This window comes from Marmota monax, unplaced genomic scaffold, assembly GCF_021218885.2.
Source record: "Marmota monax isolate L192 unplaced genomic scaffold, Marmota_monax_Labrador192_F-V1.1 WCK01_AAM20220418_F8-fsc00051, whole genome shotgun sequence".
In the NCBI taxonomy this organism is placed as follows: domain Eukaryota; kingdom Metazoa; phylum Chordata; class Mammalia; order Rodentia; family Sciuridae; genus Marmota; species Marmota monax.
The window spans coordinates 14,660,474-14,680,805 of NW_026695202.1; the positions used below are offsets into that span (position 1 = coordinate 14,660,474).

Here is a 20,332-nt window from a genome sequence, read left to right on the forward strand (position 1 = left end):
ACAGCAGCAGCCCAGGCCCGGCACGTGAACCCATGGGGCCCCAGAGTGAGTTCTGGTGAGCGTCCATAATCCAGCACATGGTTTGCACAGGTGAGGCTCTGACCCCAGAATTCCAGGTGCCACTCCAGGTGTCCTGGGCACCACGCGGCCTAGGCCTGGGACCTCCATCTGTACAACGAGTGGGGCCAGTGGAGTCCGAACGTCCTTGGGAGTCCAGTCACTTCAGTAATGCTGACGGGGCATAGATTCTTCTCTAATCCCCACCTCACCGGGGGCAGCTGTGGACCCGTATTTTATACCCAATCAGTGGGACTGGTTCCCGGGACAGCCCTGCCGGCGGGTGGAGCTTGGGGCACCCTGTTCCAAAGCCGAGCTCTCTTGCCTGTCTCCAGCCTGTGGCCCACCACACATGAGAACACGGGAGCTCACCCAGAACAGGAACCCAGTAACTCAGAGACACCCACGCGGCCACTGGGTGCCAGGCACCACCCCAGACAGTACCAACAGCACAGTGAGTGGCGGACCAGACCCTCTGCCCTGCAGAAGACGACACACCGAGATGCTCCTCCTCCCCAGCCAGGGAAGCCAGGAGAGGCAGATCAGCCTTCCAGCCCTCCAGCCCTCCAGCCCTGCCCACAGCCTCCTCACAAGACTCTGGCCATGGGCCTCCCTCACAGCCCCTGTGCCCTGGCCATGCCCCAAGTGCTGCCTCCCAACCTCGCGGCGCTGCACATGCCACTCCCCCACCCAGGCTCCCCTTCCCCCTGCCTGGCTCCAGAGCTCCTCAGAAGGCTGTTCCTGCTGGCTGTCCCCAGCGCAGAGGCAGCAGCGCCGCCTCCTCCCCCCTCCCTGTCCCCCAGCTCCTCGTCTCACCTCCAACCTTCTGCTTGATGTTCACAAAGGATCTAGGCCAAGACCTTTGCAAACACCCACCTCACAGATCCTCTGGTAGCATGCAATTGCCATGAAGTGCGGAGAGCTTCAAGGGAAACCCTGAAGCCACCCCTCGACCCTTTCATGATTCAATAAACTCATGGGTGAAGCCATTTGTGAAACTGTTAAAATAAATTTCTCCACCCAAATAAATTCTACACCATTTAATCACATCATTACTCAGCATTAAACATGCAGCCTCTGGAGCAGGGTGGAATACAAAATAAAAAGACTGCAAACACTCGCCGTTGGCTCCTAGGGACCCTGCAAAGCCCTCTGCACATTGGCTCACCAAATGTAAAAAACGGTGAACACTGAGCCAGCTCTGAGTCCACAGGAAGGAGGCTGAGGGCCTCGGCCAGCACTGGCCAGAGCCCTAATCCCAGCTCTGGCATTCCTAGTCAGGTGACCTGGAAGAATGCTGTGCCTCTCTGAACCTCTGTTTCCTCCTCTGTAAAGCAGGGCTGATGACGGATAGCAGCCTTGGCTTGCAGGACCATCATGAGGATGAGGAGAATGCCTGCAGCAGTGGCTGCTCGTAGCACCTCCCGAGTCCATCAGCCCTCACTGTGACGATGTCTGATGTGGTGACAAGAGGATGGCAGCAATCTGCCAGGTGCAGTCACAAGGTCGACTCGCTCCTTCAAGTACTGGTCTAGAGATGGAACTTTGGTTAGTTCACGAATGGCCACAGCCATTTCTGCTGGGGCACTGGCCATCCTGTAGGAGCAGTGAGTGAGGCCACCTGTCTGGCACGAGCCTGGGCCCAGGGCCTGGCCTGCTGCCTGCCTCTGCTTCTCACTCCTGTTTTCTGAGTGCTGAGGTTCCCCCAGCACCTTACCCAGGGCCTGAGCAGCCGTGGGACAGCAGGAGGCAGTACCACGTGGAGCGGGCTCCCTCTGCACGGCCACTGCGACGAGCCCCGTGACGGCTGCTGCGCCGACAGGGCCCGACCTGGCAGATCCGCTGGTGCAACTCCGTCTGCTGCCCATCTATCCAGAAGCTGCTGATGTGGCTCTGGAGGGACAGAACCATGGGGAGCCTGCCGGGGCTGCGGGTGCCACGGTCCATTTACCAGATCACACAGCGTCCGGCTGAGACTGGGAATCAGGAGTCCCAACACAGTCCCAGGAGGGAGGGCTGGTGACAGCGCATCCAGAGGCCTGGGGCGAGCGGCTCTGTGGCGGCGACTGCAGGAACCACACAGCCGGCGCCCGGGAGCCTGGCTGAGCACCTGCAGCAGATGCGTTGTCTGAGGTGGGTCGTAAAGGCGGGCAGACCCCGACTCTGCCGGTAATGCAGGGGTCTGAGAAAACTTGACCACCTGAATCGACCGCTTGACTGGAAATCAGGGCGGGCATGGTGTCCTCTCTCTGGGCCTCACAGGCAGGGCTCCTGCAGAGCCGGCTTCGGGCGACAATGTCTGTGTTTGCAAGAGGCCTCTCCAGGGGCCACAGGGACTGTGACCAGCCTGCACGGGGTCAAGCCTTGCTGGTGCAAGCTTGGAGTGTCCACTTTCACCCTTCCACAGGGGCATCAGAAAACAAGCCACCTTTGGTGGTCACCCTGCCCTGCTTCTAGCAGAGCTCCGTTGGCAGCCGCTGGAGCTGAGCAGGTGCCCAGTCCCTAGACTGTCCACTCTGCTGGAAACGGAGGTCGGAAGGGGCATGTCCCCCTGCCCCAGAAGAGGCTTCTGGTCATGGTGGGGCTCTGAGGAGCTGCTGTGGCCATACGGCCTCCACACTGTGCTGGGAAGGTCCCTTCAGCAGTGGCCCCACCAGCTGCAGCTTTCCATGTCGGTGTCATTCTGGTCACCCCAGCTTGCTTAAAGCAGGAGATCTGGGCACGGTGGCTACCTGGACAGCACCGGGGCCAATGTAGTGCTGGTGCTCAGAGGAGGCAGCGGCCTCCTGGGCTGGGGTGCCCCTCCCCCTGGCTGGCTGGGCCTGAGGGCGAGAGGTGAGCACATGCTGTCCCCTGGCTTCTTTCCGAGGGTGGGCCGCTGGTAACACCGGGACTGAGGGGGCTGAGGCGGTGCGTCTGCTGCCTGTGTTAGGTGCAGTGCCAGCAGCCGCGGCCCTGCCCCAGCACCGAGGCCACTCCAGCATCCAGGCTGGCCTGAGTCACCCTCGCAAGCTGCGCAGCTTCGAGAGTCCACAGGACGGTGGGCACTGGATGCCACGAGCACACCTCCCCTTTCTCTGTCACAGTCATTAAAAATACCTGGACGCCACTGTAGCTACAGTAAAAGCAAAGGTCAGTTAACGCGAAACTCACCCAACATGGCAACTAGTAGGGACAGCATCTGACCACACAAGACTGCCGACATTTTTACATGCTTCACAGTCTCTTCAGCTGAAAACTACACTCTCACGTTCTCTCAGAAAGAAACTCATCTTGAGTTATTTAACACACAAGTGAATGGCTCTAAGATCATACGTACATTATAAACAGAGCAAGAGAAGGTCTCATTGGCTCTCTGCTTGCTAAAATGTGACAAAATAATTACTCTGTATTGAATAAGCATGTGTTTTGTTTAAAAAAATTCCATTATTTCCATGGTAATAAAGTAGCAAGATTTCATATGGGTTTTTACTATGTCTTTTAAAATTTCTATTTCTGCTCTGAGCATTATTTTTATATTCATGGAAGATACTGAAATTGCACTTTAAGGTTTAAAAGGAATGTTAAACAGGAACGATTTTCTAAAAACGAGGTGATACTCTGTATTTTGTACAAAGAATTGGAATGTGAAATGCTTTTCCAGAAGGGCGGGGAGCTTGTGAGAACTGGCCGTGGGCTGCGGGCGTCTCATGAAGAGGCTCCCAGCTCAGCCAGCCTGGCCCGTTTTCTTTCTGATCAAGCCGCTGGGGCCACGCCCGTGTTAGCGTCCATCTCTCCCTTCCTCCTGCAGGCCAGTTTTCTCATCCTGAATCAAGGTGTGAGGTTCCCGGTGGGAAGGGCCCAGGGCTGGCTCCTCTCGGAAGGGGCTGCCGCTGCCTCTGCCTTCCCACCCGCACAGGCCTCTGTGCCCACAGGGCTGCTCTCTGGAGTGCCACAGGCCTCTGTGCCCACAGGGCTGCTCTCTGGAGTGCCACAGGCCTCTGTGCCCACAGGGCTGCTCTCTGGAGTGCCACAGGCCTCTGTGCCCACAGGGCTGCTCTCTGGAGTGCCACAGGCCTCTGTGCCCACAGGGCTGCTCTCTGGAGTGCCACAGGCCTCTGTGCCCACAGGGCTGCTCTCTGGAGTGCCGTGTGCAGGAACAGCCAGGAGGCCGGGGGCACAGGAAGGCTCCGGGCTCTGTCACAGACAGATCCTGCACCCCAGGCCCTGAACCTTGAGAAGTGCTACCTGCCTCGAGTGGCCTCAAGGCAGAAGGAGCAGGCGAGGCGCCTGGCAGGCCCTGACAGGGGAGGGGCGTGGCACTGCCACACGTGGTGTTGAGGACAGATTGAGAGCTACACTCAGCATTAGAAGTTGACTGTGAGCAGGTGTGACTGTTGTCTTCTCTCCTCCTGCTTCAGTTCCCTCCAGGTCTCACCTGAAGCCTGCAGTACGGTTCCCCTTCTTCCCTCTCCAGGAGCTGAGTCGGTCTGGCTGGGGATTACTCTCTGTGAACTCCTTTGCGAGGGGACACTGGCTGCCTTAATTACATTTTGGTGATCTCTTTTTAATTACTCGACTCCTCTGTGTCCCTCGAGGGAAGGGAAGACTGGTGTCATATTTAATGAGCTCGGGGAACAGGCACCAAGGACTCCGTTGTTACTTCTCTTCCCTCCTATTAACCAAGCCCCAGGATGAGACTGGAGAGCTTTGGGATGGTGTGCCAGTCCCCAGCCCCACCCACCCACTCCCAGAGCAGGAGGCACCGACGGACGCCCTGCCACCACCACCTGTGCCTAATGGCAGATCCACAGGACACAGGGGAGCCTCAGTACTCTGTTGTTTGCTATGACAGAACTCGTGGTCGCTCCTGTGGGGGTCTCACTGTCCTCCTAGCCAGGCGTCCCCCTGTAGGCAGCCCTTTCCTGGTGACTGCACACCTTCCGACCTCCTGGGCTCAGGTGACCTTCTCAGCAAGGGGTCCTGTGCCCTCCTGGGCTGGTTGCAGACACTGGTACAGTTGGCCCAGGGCTCTGAGCACACCCTGCAGGCCACGTATCAGGAGGCTGCTCTGTGGCTCCCACGGTGGCCCTGCAGGCCACAAGGACGAGGCCATCTCTGCAGCTGCTCCACGGCGATGCACACTTCTCACCGCCACTCCTTTGCAGTCAGCCCTGCTTCTTGGCACCTCACCCGCAGGCGAAGGTGAGGGCGATCCACGGGACCCGCCAGGGTGGGGCGCACTGGTCACAGGCAGCTTTAGGGACGTTCACGCCATGACTCCTGGGTGAGGGTATGAGCAGGAATGAGCAGGTCCTTCACAGGCAGCCTGAGCACACCAAGACCAGCCCTGTGTGACCTGGTTAAAGCCCAGGACCCCAAGCCACCGGCTGCCTGGGCCACCTCTTCTGACAGTGTCCCCTGCTGACCTCCCTTCAGCGACCTCACTGCAGCCCCACCACGGGCTCCACTTCTCCAACCAGCTGGTGCCCCGATCTGGCAGGGACCCCATCTCTCCTCTGCATGTCCTGGAGAGGGCCCTGGGCTCCCTCGCCTGCCCCTCCTCTGCTTCTCGTGGAACATGCTGAAACCTGCCCTGTGACCTACCCCCTCCTCTGTCTTCCTGGCCACGACGGAGGCCCTGGGAGGCAGGGACTGCCTCCATGTGCTCGTGCTGAACCTGGCGTCTGCTCAGTGCCTGGGACACGAGGGCCCATGGGAGACACGGGCCCACCAACAGTGAAGGAGGTGACACAGTGAAAGGGCGCATGCCCACTCCAAGCCCCCTGTGGAGGGAGGGGCACAGAGTGGAGAATGCCGGGGGGAAGCCCCAGGGGAGGCTGAGGCAGGCAGGAGACAGGAGCAGCCAGCAGCAGCCACAGTGCGGGCTTTGGGGAGCAGGCTGGGGCCGCGGGTGTCAAGTGACCTGTTCTTAAATCTCTCAGAGCGATTCAATAACTATCTGCCTGGGCAGAGGCTGAAAATATTCGTCAATAAAATAGTTGCAAGAATCCAGAAAAGCCCCAGGAGTCCCCAAACTCCATAGCACACCCAGGTGTCCCTCATCCTCCCAGAGGGCATCCTCAGGAAAGGGTGGCGCGGGTGGGCGTCAGGAGGGGATGGCAGTTGTTCCCAGGGTGTTTCAAGTCTTTTCTTCAGAATTGTCAGTATATTCCAAACAGTGTGCGAGAGGTATCCACGCCCCTCCAACACCAGCCGAAGCCACCTGAGTCAGTCAACGTTCAGTCATTCGTGACTTTAAAAATGGTGACTTCATACGACTCAATCCAAAAGAATAAATAAACTATTTAAAAACACATACAAGGGGCCGCTTTCAAAATCAATAAAAATATCCCTGTCCTCTGACCCCAGCTATTTTTATTTCTTGGATTCTTTCCAAGAAAGAATGGATGCAGATTTGCACATGCGCTCACTGCAGAGTAGACGACGTGGCCGAGCTCGGGAAAGTCAAAAGGCTTAAAAGTCAGTAGTCAGTGAGCTGGTTCAGACATCTTAACTGGTGTTTGGAAAATCCCTAAGAGACATAGTACAGTTCCATGTTAAGTGAAAAAAATAAAAAAACAACAAGATACTCAAGTATATTGTCATCTCCACTCTGAAAAGCGTATTGAAAATTGAAACGTCATCTCCAAGGCTGTGAGTCACGTAGAACAGAACTCAGCCCCACAGCTGAGCCCTGCCTCGTCCCTGCCACGGAGGCCACGTGGTGGTGGACTCCTGGAGCCGTCTGCTCTGCTCCGTCCCCTGTGTGGAGAGGCACCTGAGGGCCAGAGCCCTGCAGCGGCTCCCTAAGGGGCTGAGGTGGCTCTCACCAGCCACCAGTGCGGGCTCCAGAGGCTGCCTTCTTTTGTATATTTCCTCAAATTTCCACAATTAATGTTTTAAATCACAACAGAGCAGTCATTGAAAAGCGCAGTCACGATACTGAAGGAGCAGACGCAGGCCAGACAGGAGAAGGTATTTGAAACTCAAGCGGCAACAGAGGACTGGGAACTTCCCCGGTACTTGTGGACGGTGAAACCGAGACAGCCGACACGTGCAAAATCACTTGCCCGTACCAACCACCAGATTGGCACCAGAGTTGGAACATCTGACGCGCCAGGGCCCAGCAGGCCGGGGCACATCGTCAATGCTCACACACTGGGAGCTGTGGAGGCATCAGGGAAGCTGAGCACGGCCACCCCATTACCAATGGCACCCAGAGCAGCCGCACGTACACAGGAACAGGTGTCAGGGACTCGGGTCCTAGAGGATGCCCTCACTGCCCTTCCCAGGGCCTCTCCTCCTGTTGCCCTATCAGAACCCCTACCTCCACATTCACCTCTGCCTCCCTGTTCACCAGGACACAGCCCAGGGCCGGGACCACAGCAGGCCTGCTTCTCTGGACACCGGATCATCTTCTAGGACCTAAGATTCCTTAAAACTCTAAAACAACCTGACAAAAGCAAGCTCCCAAGATTTTTTTGAAAATAAAATAAATAAAACTTTACAGGAAAGTAGAAGATACATATTTTCACCTTCTAATACTCTATGTAGAATTCACACCAATTCTTCATTTAGAATGAGCTATTACATGAGGTGATTGCCAATTTATCTGATGTGGTTTTAATCAATTACCATTTTGTAAAAACTAATTTCAGTTCATTTTCATAAAAAGACACTTATGTATTGCAGACACCTTACCTCCTCTAGGAAAGAGCTGAAGTTCTCTAGAAAATATTTCCAATTTATGTAGGGCACTAGATGAATTCTTAGTTTCCTCAAAAAATAATGGTACTGATTGTCCGATAGTTGGCAGCAGACGTCCATAAGGACTTGCCCAAATTCCGTGGCATTTACAAAACCGGTGTCCTCTTTATCCAGGGCAGAAAATGCCTGAAAAGAGCAGAGAAGAGTCTGATGACAAGTGACCACAACAGGGGAATCACCCTCAGCCTGTCTCTGCTGAATGCAGATGAGGCCAGGGCACGAGAGCGACTCTCCACCGTGGACGGAGGGCTTCTGAGGTCCAGAGGAAATTCACCTAATCAGCTCTTACTGCCGTTCACATTGGGAGGAAGAGGGGCAGGGGAATCCTGGTCTAGGGCCCTGAAACCTGTTGGAACTGCTCCTCAGCCTCCTGGACTCCATTTTACAGAGGACAGAGTGACTTGTTCAGGTCCCTGGACCATTAGATTCTAGATCCTTTAAGCATAAATAGCAGGGGAAGGTGCAGGGCATCAGGCAGGGCTCGGGCCGATGTCGGACTTGGGGAACACCTTGGGGGAGGGTGATGGGTCCCTCCCTACCAAACCTGTCCCCAGCCGGGCTTTCACACTGAGACTGCTGTCCTGGCCCCGAGCCTGGGCCAGAGCCTTAGGGGCCTCGCATCCCGAGAAGATGGCACCGCCCTGAGCCTATGCTGAGGGGCTGAGGACCACTGCAAATCCAGCAGTGCCGTAGTCACACTGAGAGGTGCAAAAATGTGCTATAAAAAGAAAGCACATTTTTTTCCATCTGTCGAAATGAAATCATTCATTTTTATCGCACTAGGAAATCTGTATCAAGTGGTAGATTAAGATTTTTTTTTTTAAGTAAGAAATTTAATGTGCCTGTAGACCCCAACCAAATCCTCTTGTGGTTGGTTTTCATTCTGGGCTCATTAGGCACACCCTGGATGGGGTCAGGTGTGGCCAAAGCCACGGCAGAGGATGACCCAGAGCTTCAACATTTCCTCTGGCTGCAGTGACGTGAGGCAGCAGGGCAGGGGGCCCTGGCCCTGGAGTCAGGGGTCGGCCTTGAACTGGGCTCTGCTGCCCACCTTCCGGGCGTGGCCTCCCTATAAAAGTGGCCTGCACTCGGGGTGGCCTCACTGCTGCCCGTGGCGGCTCCCAGCACATGCCGAGGATAATGACCATAGAAATAGACACTGCAAACCAAGTGCTTGGTGCTGCAAGGACCTTAGAGGACAGCACGGGCCCCACCATCCCAGCCCCCCTGGGCCTGCGGTAAGCCCTGCCTCCAAGCCGCAGGGAGGAGGTGCCAGAAGGTCGTGGTGGCTAGAAGGCACTGTTAAGTCACTCCACAAACAAGACGCACACACTCACACTCACACACACACACCTGCCTCCTCTCTGATGGCATCGCCCGCCCTGGCCCTCTCCCCCCCTGGCCCTCTCCCCCTCCAACCCACCTCCGTGTTCTCGGCCGGGGCATCTGGCCCTTGCCCAGCCCCTCACTGCAGAAGACGCATTTCCCACAAACAAGCACCCGGCTCCTCCCACAGGTTCCACGGACCTCAGTGTGGGAAGCACCTGACTGAGTCAAGCGGTGGCACTTTAGATTAGAAGGGACCCGCCATCTGAACTGGGGTTTATCTGACCTGCACAATGCTTTTGAAAACCAGAACAGTGTGCTGACCTCAGGCAGCAGGAGACTCACAGCCTCCTGGAGGACGTCCAGACCTGGCTCGCAATGTAGGGCCATCGTCAGTCCACGTGCTCGCCAGGGACAGGGCCATGCTGCCTGGATTGCTGTCCATAAGCTTTCCAGGTGACCACTGGGCAGGGAGGCCTCTGGCAGCAGGTGTGGTCCTGGGCTCTCTTCTGGCCCATGACCTGCTCACACTAATTTTTCTCTAGACAGTCATCAAAGACACAGCTACTTGCCCACGCGAGACCCCGAGGTGCTGACCCTGCTTCTCTCCAGGACGCAGGCCGAGACCACCGGCTTTTCCCAAGCCAGCTGGGCCATGCTGGCCTCCTGCTCCTCTCCCCATCCATGGACCTCAGTGTGAGAAGCCCATCAGCCCCTCTCCCTGGACTCCAGAGCCCACTTTCCCCACCCACACTGAGAAAAGAGGGATCTGATTCACTCACACACAAAGTTCAGATCTCCAGCGTGGAGAGCGAGCATTGGCTGGGCCTCGCGCCACACTGGTGTCCATGGACAGCTCACATCACCAGCGGCTCTCGGCCTGGGCTCCTTCAAGACCCAGCGCACTGGAGCTGATCCTCCTAATAAATCAGTTACAGATCTTCAGCACTTCAATTCTTCAAACCTCTTGGACTTGGAAAAGAAGGGCCAGGACGATTCCCTTTCTCTCTCTACCCAACAGCCAGTTCCTAACTCACATTCCCTACGTGACCTTGGCAAGTTTTCATCCTGAGCTTCAACTTCCCTCCTGTCCAATCGTCAGCCCTAGCGTCCAAGGCTGTGACCCAAGAGAAAAGACTCAGAATCTCACCAGGGTTCCCGGCCCGTGAGAGCTCCCCGGGAAGGAGCGTGGCTGTCTGCAGAGCTACGGAGGCTCCTTCCTGGGGCCACGCTGACCTCCCGTGGTGTGGAGGTCTGGGCTCTGCAATGTCTGGGGGCCTTTCATGCGGGGGGCTAGGTCACCGGGGCCCTGAAGTTTTGACCTGATGGCTAGTTCCCATTGGCCTGTGGGCATCTGGGGGGGGCCGGCTTCCTGCGGGACCCTCTGCAGGTGCTGCCTCATTTCATGCACATGGTGCTTTCTCTCCTGGCGGCTGCTGCAGGAGAAAACTCACCTGTGGACCACCCGCCTCGCCCGGAGCCTGAGGACACCAGCACGGGTCACAGTCCGCACCACACCAACATAAAGCCAATCCCTCGGCTGACCCTCAGCCGACCCTCCCCCTCTGCCTGCTGGCCGCCTTCACCATGAGGTCGGGGTGGCACAGCCACCTTGTGTCCCTCATCTTCGTGGGCCCAGTGCCTGGCCACACCGAGAGCTGGCAGGTCCCGTGGGCCTGCTCTACCTTCTGTGCTCTCCTGACCCACCCCAGCACTTGCTGAGCACGGGGGACTGGCCCTGGCAGCCCTCCAGGGGCTGAGTCGGGCAGGATTTTACGGAGTGAGAAGGGGTTGAGCCCTGGCTCAAATGCGCCATCCCATCCTGATGAACAGGACGCCCGGAGCAGGAGCAGGATGGAGGCGGCGGGGCCCCGCAGGTGGTAGCTGGGGCCGTGGTGGAGCCCAGTTTCCATGCCGACTTGCAGCTGGCCTACCTGGAGCAGAGCCGGTTGCGCAGACTCCACGGCCTCCTGGATGTTCTTGACGATCTCCTCTGGGTTCAGCGTGGAGAAGTTGATGGGCAGGCGTCCTTCTTGGTCTCTGGACTGCGGTCTGCCCAGCTGGCTCTTCTCCAGCGCTCTCAAGAAGTCAAGGTAATTGACGGAATTATCCTGCCGGCTGATGCCCCAACTTGACCCCCCCCCAAAGAAAAGAATATATCAATTTTTCAAAGTCTATCACTCACTCATTCAACAAACAGTTGCTGAACAGTGCTGTGGGGGACATGAGCCATGTCAAGATGCTGTTCCCTGCCCGTGGGGACACGTGCCAGTCAGCTCTGTTATTAGACAGGCACATAAATACTACAGCTAGGGGCACTCCAGGTGGTAGGGACGCAGGCCACTGCACTCTGAAGACCTGAGACTGGACAGTGGGCTCACTGCTTTGGAGTGTGGATGACAGGAAGGAGAGGACTGGTCACAGGAGCTGGGCCCGAGGGAGGTGCCTGAACAGGGACGTGGCATTGCGGTGCAATCCCATGACGGTGTGGGGCGTGGGGTCAAGACTGACAGCAGGGTCTGAGACCCGGGGAGTGAGACAGCAGGTGCAGTGACGTGGGGTGCCCGGTCGCCAAGGCCGTAACCGAGGGGGCTGTGACTTGGACATTGCCATGGGATTTGAGGAGAATGGAAATCTGTCAGAGAGTGGAAAGCACAAGAGGAATCGCATGAAACCGACATTAAATTATTTTCCAAGAAATGAAATTGTCAAGCCAAAAGCTCTCCAAAGGTATCTTTGCAAAGCCTAGCTGGCTTAATATTTTTTCAAATAAAAATTGTATCTGTGTTGGCCTCCACGAGGACGTCTGGGTGGAAATGGAGGTTCCCTTGTGCCCTCAACTCCAACACTGAGGAAATTACCTTTAAATTATGAAGGAACAGATGGTGGGTAGAACCCAAAGGTTCCCTAAATGTATAGAGCATATTTATTAAAGATGTAAAATAATTCGAAATAAAGTTTCGTTGTGTTCAGAATTCACATTTCTGTAACCTAAGTTCTTGGGGCGCCATTGGTACCCGAGGGCCCAAACTGTCCTTCAGTGGCACGGGGTGCAGGTGTCAGAGCAGGACAGCTCAGGACACTGGTAAGTCAGAGAGAGAAGTTTCCAGCGACTCAGAGATTGGCTTCCAGAGAAGACGAGCCAAGAGCCGGGCTCTGCCAGCTCACAGCTGCATGGCAGCCTCCCGCAGCCCGCATCAGGTCGCCCGTGTGACGGAGACACCACGGCAGAGGACAATCAACGCCATTTCATCAGCAGGATGAATTGCCAGCATGGTATTAAAATGTAGTAATAAAACCAAATGCATATGCTAATCTCCTCTGTAGTATTTAGAAAAGTCTATTTCGGATCTAGAAAAGAATAATCTCCATGTAATTGCCAATAGCCAAGATGTTTATCATCAAGGGTCTTTGAGAAAGAACAAGCAACCAAGTAGTGGATCCTTATTAAGGTTTCAGTGCGTGAAGAAGTTGATCACCCATTGAAAGGTGGACTACAGAAATCCCACAGTTCTTTTGTGGTTGTTTATAAAAGTATCAAGCCTAACTACGTTTTAACAAGTCTCTCTTATAACCATTTAGTCAATTATTTATCTACTGCGATTTCCTCATGGCTCATGCATTGAATTCATATGAATTCTTATTCAGCTGGAAATAGATTCAGTGGGAAGAGATGATGCTGCTTGAGGAAGAAGAGAACATGAGAGTATTTGAGGATGAAATGCCCTCCCTTTCTACACACACACACACACACACATCCTTGGATGACAGCTTCAAAATTTAAAGGGAAAGTGATTTTCTCCCTAGGATTCTAGGTTCCAACAAGCTAAGAACCTGTGTGAGCAAGCATTTAAAAAGTTTTAGACCATAAGAACTCAGAAAATTCACTTCCTGTCCAACCTTTCTTTGAAAACTACTTCAGGAAGTACTCCAGCAAAAGAAAGGAAAGCAAGCAAGAAATAAAAAGATGTGGATTGGAGGGATGGGGACGAATTAGAACTCAGAGTCTCCCTCTCATTCCATCAACTAGAAGAAGCTGAACAAGCTGAGCACTGATGGCTTTTCTTGGGTCCAGGGAAAAACAGAGGTCACAGGGCAAAAAGTCACCCTGAAATCTGCAGAGAAGTCATATCCTGAGGATCGCAGCAGAGACCTGCTCTGTGGGAGCAAAGCTCTTGTTGCTGTAAGCTGGTGGGAACTGTGAGGGTTCTCCTGAAGAGCTGGGAGCTGCTGAGTGTGGCCCAGAGGCCGCCAGGAACCACCACAGAGAAGACCCGAGGGAGAGCCCACGTGTTCTGGCAAGGAGGGAAAGAGTGACCGTTGGGAAGTGTGCTCAGACCCTTCTCTGCAACAGGGAAGAGACTTGATCAGACCTTCTCCCAACCCAGGACAGGGAATCAGCCCCTCAGGCACCTTCCAGCTTCCTGTGTCACCTAAAGAGGGAGTAGAGCTACAAGACATGTCTGCAGGCTGCAGCCGGGGGCCTGGCCCACAAACAGATGGCGCTCCAGTCAGAAGGCACAGAACTGCAACCCAGCTCTGGCATCGCCACAGTGGGTACACAGGAGAGAGCCCCGCAGCCACCCCACATCAGGAGGAGTCCCCAGGCAAGGCTGAGGAGGGAATTCGTGTCCACAGAAGCCTCCCAACTGAAATGAAATGGAAAGAAGAATGGGAAGGAAACCCAGGAACCCCACACCAAGAGAGAAGGTCTTGAACTGTGGGGAGACTTCAAAAGCTCTGCTTCATCGAAACCCAGGAAGGAAGAAAGGGGCAGAAGCACATTGGAAGTAACAATGGCCAAGACTCTTCCAATATCCATGACAGACACCAAGCCACAGGTGTCATCCGGAAGCTCCGAGGATGCTTCTCAGCAGGATGACACTAAGCAGCACCTGACCCAGCACTCCACATCCCAGCTGCAGAGACCCAGAGTCAGAGAGAAAGCCCTTGAAAGGCGCCAGAGGGCAGAGAACACAACAAAAACAGAAGTAAAAGCACAACAGTCGCCTTCAGAGGGACAGAGATGCGACGACTCTGGGTTTCCCTCAGAGATCAGGTGGGAACAAAGGAAGTGGATGAGATGAAGTTTAGAAAGAAAAAACCACCAACCAACCGAGAATTCCGCATCCGGGAGGTGCCCTTTGGAAGCACTGCTGGCCTCGGCAGCGGGTTTCTCTGGGGCCATTATTCAGCCCACAGCACCTGTCACTAAACCTCCGTGTGCCTCCCCAGGCAGCACTGAGTGCTGGCAGCAAGGGACCCAGGGTCCTCTCGCCAGATTTAGCAAGCAACAAAAAACTAAAGGGTGTGTCCAGGCATAGAATCGCAAACAAATGACCAAGTGTCTCAGTGTGAGTGTTTCCTAGGACTGCGTGGGACACACTTACATACCAATTGATTGTTCACTTGAAGTTCAGATTTAGCTGGGCATCCTGTATTTTATCTGGCAACTCTGTTTTCTGGTAAATCCAGCCAGCCCCAAAGAAAGGCTTTAAAGGTGCTGACATTGGGTGTCCTCCACAGACACGGCCCGCCAGGGTCCCCTAGAGTCCAGGCCGAAGTCAGCCCCTTCTGCTGGCTGTGCAGAGCTTCTAATCTGATTTTTAGTAGCCCACTCTTAAATGAGCCTATTTTGGGGAAAGAGTCTAATATGAAGGACTGTTTTAAAGTCACACTGAGGAGATGCTTTTGGGTAAAGGAGACTTTTTAAAGTCTATGCTGGTTTCAGAGCACAAGAAACAGCAGCAGGGTGCGGGAAGACAGGGACTTTGGGAAAGCCAACCGGGGATCAGCCGTGGGGACTGGGAGGGAGACGGCTCCACACAGAAGGGCAGGGAGCTAAAGCAGGCGTCTCCCAGAAGTGGAACCAAGAGGAGAGGTGGAAACAAAAGAGAGAGACTTAAAACCATAGGGAGAGCGCAGGGGCTCGGCGGCGGGCACTAATCAGGAGCAGCTCGGGAAGAACAAAGGAGCGGAACTCGTTAACCAAACACATCAAGAAAGTCCCAGGAACGAGACCATGAAAGGGACGGTTCAAGAGGATGACGATGAGCTGGCAGTGCGCAGGCGCGAACACGCAGAGAGAGTCCACACCCCGGGCCAGCTGGGGACCTAATTAGGCACAGCGAGTACACAGGAAATGAAGTGAGTAGGAAAACAGGATCACCGCGTCAGGGAAAGAGCAGTGTAGACAGGAGAAGTGGTCAGCGGGCTGCAGCAGTATGGACACTTCGATGTCTCCCGACCTGGGTGCCACCACACAACACGGGGAGCCCTGGGGAGCTCTGCGGAGCTCTGCATTCCCGTGGGGTGGAGGGGCCGAGGGGCTGGGTGGTTGGTGGCGGGTGATGCGGGAAAAGGCTTCAACCACGGCTTCCAGGAGGAGGCCAAAGACACCACCCACAAGCACAGAGTCAGGAAGTGGCACGGGCCCGTCCCTTAGAAGTGGGGACGGTCAGTCCGGGAGCCACCAGTCACAAGCCCTGGAGTCGGGAACTCTGGTGACGAGAGGAGGACCGTGGCAGGGCAAAGGGGCCACAGCTTTTAGGAACAAGCCTCACAGAACTGCAAGACTCTCCCCGAGGCGAACGAGCAGCGTGGAGAAAATCAAAACCAAAATCAGAGCAGAGGTCACGCTGCTGGGGGAAGGAGCACACGTGTCCCCCGTGGCGCAACAATGACGAGGGGACAGGAACCTGTTCATCAGGCTGCTCAGCTCCACCTCCTTGAGGGGACACCCACAGTCTCGCAGCACTTTCCGCAGCTTGCAGAGGGAGACGGAGCCGGTCTTGGATTTATCCAGTGTGGCGAGGGCTTTGCTGATGTCTTGATAATGGTCCTTGAGTTTATCCCTGAAAGAGAGCATGCTTCAGACCCCTCCAAAGCCAGGGAGACACTTTCTTTAAAGCTCGGGTTTTGTGATCACTCTAAGGCAATGGCTTGATGGCTTCTCTAAGAACTGATCTGGAAGGTGTTTCGCAGGCTCAGTGTAATATTTATGTTAAAAGGTATCCCAGAAAAAATTATATGTGTCCCATTATCATTTTATCATCATTAGCAAACCTACACTGGAGAAATTACAACCTGTCTTTTTACTGAAATTGGTACTTTGAAAATGGAACCAAGGATTTAAAATTACAGGGATATTACAGACGTGAGATACACCTTCGCTCTCAGGAAACGCTCACGGAGCACCTTCTGCACGCCATGCCCTGCCCTGGGGGAGAGTCAACAGGAATCCCTGGGGCATTTACATTCTAGCGGGGACCGAGGGACCTCGACAGAAGCCCCAAGGGCACTGTGGCGAGGTTGGTAGGCAAGAGAAGGAGCCAGTAGGGGACCGTGATGCCCACGTCCAGTGGGCGGGGACTCTCGGCGGGAGTGCAGGAGGCCTCACTGGGACAGGACACTGAGCAAAGACCAGGAGGCGGGGTTGGCTGTGGGAAGGGCTTTCCCAGGGGTCCAGGGAAGAGCTGGCCAAAGCCCTGTGGCAGGAGTGGGAGAGGACAGGGGCGGACAGGCCAGGGTTCCAGTGGTTGGGGGACAAGGCAGTGTTCCCGGATACCTTGTTTTTTGATTTGGTCTTTTTACTGTTAAGAAGCACAGCCACCGTTGGGTGCAGCGGGACCGTGCGTCTTCTCAACAGCCCTGCAGGGCTTATCAAGCCCACTTGACAGATGAGGGCGAGGGCAGGGTAGGGACAAGACTGGGCCTTCCCCTGGCAGCCAAGGACTTGGCTCCCTGTTCAGCTCCCAGCCAGGGCTGATTTTCTTGCAGAACACATTCGAGAGTCTAGGAGTCAGTTCGTCAGTTCAGGAACATCCTTCCCTGACTTCATTATCGTTAGTGACTAAAAGGTGGCGGTCTCTAAGAATGAACAGCCTGGCCCCTGACTTGCGGTGGGCTGACCCTAAGTTCTGTAGCCAGCTCAGCTGGGGGTCTGAGAGGCCCCTGCTCACCAGCTGAGGAAGGGTCACACTCAGGGTGAAGCCCTGTCTGGCTGGTGGTTGTCCATGACTCAGATAAGCGCTGGTGGGAGAGGATAGTGCCTTGAATCTGCCTGAAACAAAAGTGCCAGGGGACAGAAAAGTCACCTGGGAGAGGTAAAATTCACAGGGACTATTCAGGGGCCTGAGGCAGGGCAGTGGTGCTCAAGCTGAAGCCACCCAATGCTCTGTGGCCTTCCCTTGAGGGCCTCTAATGTGGAGTCAGCCTGCAGGACACGGGAGCGCTTGATACAAAGGGGCTGCAGTGACCGTCCCCAATGTCCAGCAACAGCGCGGATCTTTTGGACTCCCTACAGGAGTCCACCGAACTGAGTCCCACACTTCCAATGGCTGCTGGCCACCGCAACATCATATCCCACTTAATCCTCCAAGATGAAAGCAAATGAAGGTAGATAAAAAATCAAAACATTTTTTTTTTGAGATACATATTTTTAGAAAATTGAAGCATTCAGCACTTCTTGGACTGGCTTCTCGGCAGTAATTATTTCCCTTTCAGAGTAAATATGTGCACAGAGTAAATGAGGGTTTGGAACCCAGATCACGAACACTGCCAGACAGAAGCGGTGTTGGCCCACATGGAGCAGCAGAGCCGTGCAGGGTCTGTGGCCCGTTCCTGGTCTGGACCGGGAGCCTGGAGAGGGCACTGCCATGGCCAGCTGTGTGGCCACCAGCTCCTCTCGCACGCCACCTCCCCAGCCCCAGCCAGCTCTGCTGGGTTCACCCCTACCCTCCGCATGTGCTCTGGAGCAGCTGTGTCGCGTGGCCAGTTCACTACTGCTGCTCCGATTCAGGCTGAATGAAGAGCAAGTCCCGGAAAAAGAACAGAAGGCTAGATAGGATATTTCCTCTTTACAAGGTGTTCAGTACACTGCAGACAAGACATGTTCCTTAGATCCAAGGGACAAATGTACAGCTTCAGTCCCTTTCATCCAACATGGCTCCCATGTACCAGCCCCACCTGAGTTTCAGAAGGAATGAGGAGGTAAAAAGATCCTGAGGACCCCGACTCCCAGGCTCACCCGAAAGTTCCACCACAGTCCCAACAACAGGCCCGAGGGCAAGCTCCTTCGTGAGTTGGAGCAGCCCATGTTTTTGAGAGAGCAGAAGCTGGTTGTGTTTGGGGTCAGTGGCCTGCTCATGGGGTGGCCCGTGAGCGTAGTCAACTACGAGGTCCTGCAGCCATGCTCAGCAGAACAGGGGAGAGAGCACGGCTCTGAGAGCAGAGAAGCCTCCTCTCCGAGCCTCTTACACACAGGAGTGACAGAAGAGAGGACGCGGGGTGACGAGGCCAGCCCTGTCGGTGAGGAGAGACTCCACTTTTCCCTGGTCTGGAGGCAGGTCTGGTTCACTCCAACCTGGCGCATGCATCACGCTGAGTTCCACAAGCCCAACGCTGCCTCTGGGCTCTGTGACTCGGTACCCCAGGCCCAACGCAGGGATGTCCCACGTGCTCTGCTCAAGGCTACCAGGCACAGACTCCCCCTGGGTCCCGGCACCTCACTTCCTCTGGGGATTCTTCAACAGCAACTCGTCCCTTCACTCAGGTGCTAAGCCAGGTACTGGGGACGGAGGGCTGAGCTCTGCCATTTGAGATGACAGACGGGACAGACGTGTGAGCAGAGCCAGGTGCAGCTACGGCAGAGCCACGGGCAGAGGGTGCGGAGGGCGAAAACGAGGGCGGGCTGAGGCCCCTCAGTGTTTAGGGTCACCACACACAGCCAGTTTGTCCTACATGGTCAATGTTAAGAACTGGACGTGAGCAGCTAGTTTTAAATGGAAAACAGTCCTGTACAATCCCACATCCAAACCCAATGTACTGCCATTGGCTCTGCCCAGCCTGGTCCTTGGGCATGTGCGCGTGCCCTTGACGGCACTCCAGTCGTGGTCCCCGGGCCATCCCAGACCTCACCGCCAGCTGGCCCTCCGAGGCAGCCGCTGTGTTTATCCACGGGGGCTTGGACAGCCGCACGCCGCTCCAGGCTCTCCGGGGCCACCCTTCACTGATCTGGGCCTGGAGGCGGTCCTGGGGTGTTGCTGTAGCTACAGACACCCTGCCAGCCACCCCTTGCGACTGCTGAGCCGTTCTCAGCTGTTTCTTTGGATCAAGCCCTCACAGTAGAAAGGGTGGGCTCAAGGCTGTCTCGTCATTCATTTACACATCCATTCACTTACCTGTCGGGTGCTATAGGACAGTGATGGGCATCCCAAGGGCTTGCATCCTAGCGGGGCCAAGGAAGGGGTGGGGCTCTATGCAGCACGTGGCTGAAAAGGGTGGTTTCCCAGGGTGGCCCATAAATCAAAGAATGGCACGGGATTGTGCCTGGGGAGGGCGGCAAGGGCTTGACGCTTCTTAACTGCTTTCTAACTCTGACTTAGCACCAATTTCTAGGATCTGGGCAGTGAGCACATGACAAGTCCATGATAACTTGGCCAGCACAAGCCAGAAGGCCCCATTTTGAAGCAACTTCTGCAGCCAGGGTAGAGGCAGGACAGACAGCATCCAGCCGCGGCCCCAGCACTTGCAAACCCACCTGGCAGGCACCGCCCTCTCGGTGCTCTGCTGCAGCTCCTGGATCTCTTCCTGGACCTGCTGGGGCTTCGTGAAGTGGCCCAGGAAGTTGAAGTAATCTTCTGCATACGGCCGGTGGACGGTGGGCGAATAGCGAAGACCCAGCTTCTGTAGAAACTCCTGGTAAGTGATGTGGCCTCTTCCTTCGGTGTCATAGCTTTAAAAGAAAAAGAAAAGCTCTCAACAGCCACCATGGAGGTGCGCTGGTGCGCAGGGCTGGACAGGAGTCCTGGGAGGAGTCCCTTCTGCCGCCTCACCACCCGTAGTGGCCCTGTGGGCAGCAGAAGCACAGTCTCAGCTCTAGCCCCCGACCTGCTCTGAAGCAGCACTCACCAGGGTCCCCAGGTCACATCAGAATGTAAAAGTCACTGCTCTATCTTTAGCAGAATTATTGCCAGTTGTCACCCACCCCAAGAGAAAGCCGTGCGTGTCCTGTCATACTGTGGGGGCACAGCAGTGGTCACAGAATTTAATGCCGACCCCCTCCATACATTCAAAATGTTCACAGGGTACTTGCAGTAAAAGAAACTATGTGAGAAAATTAGCAGAAAATCCTTCAAAAAGTATATTCCGTCTTAAAACTTGAACAAATAAATGCCACTTGATTCAAGGATGGAAAAGT

The 20,332-nt window shown here is 55.2% G+C and overlaps 1 protein-coding gene across 1 annotated transcript in view; it reads right to left on the reverse strand.

Annotated features, from left to right (window-relative positions):
• Efcab6 (EF-hand calcium binding domain 6) overlaps nucleotides 1-20,332 on the reverse strand; it is a 192,422-nt gene that overhangs the window by 30,015 nt on the left and 142,075 nt on the right. The window contains 4 exon segments of the mRNA XM_046429560.2: nucleotides 7,741-7,932; nucleotides 11,067-11,262; nucleotides 15,831-15,986; nucleotides 19,673-19,867. Of these exon segments, the coding sequence (XP_046285516.1) occupies nucleotides 7,741-7,932; nucleotides 11,067-11,262; nucleotides 15,831-15,986; nucleotides 19,673-19,867 (739 nt within the window).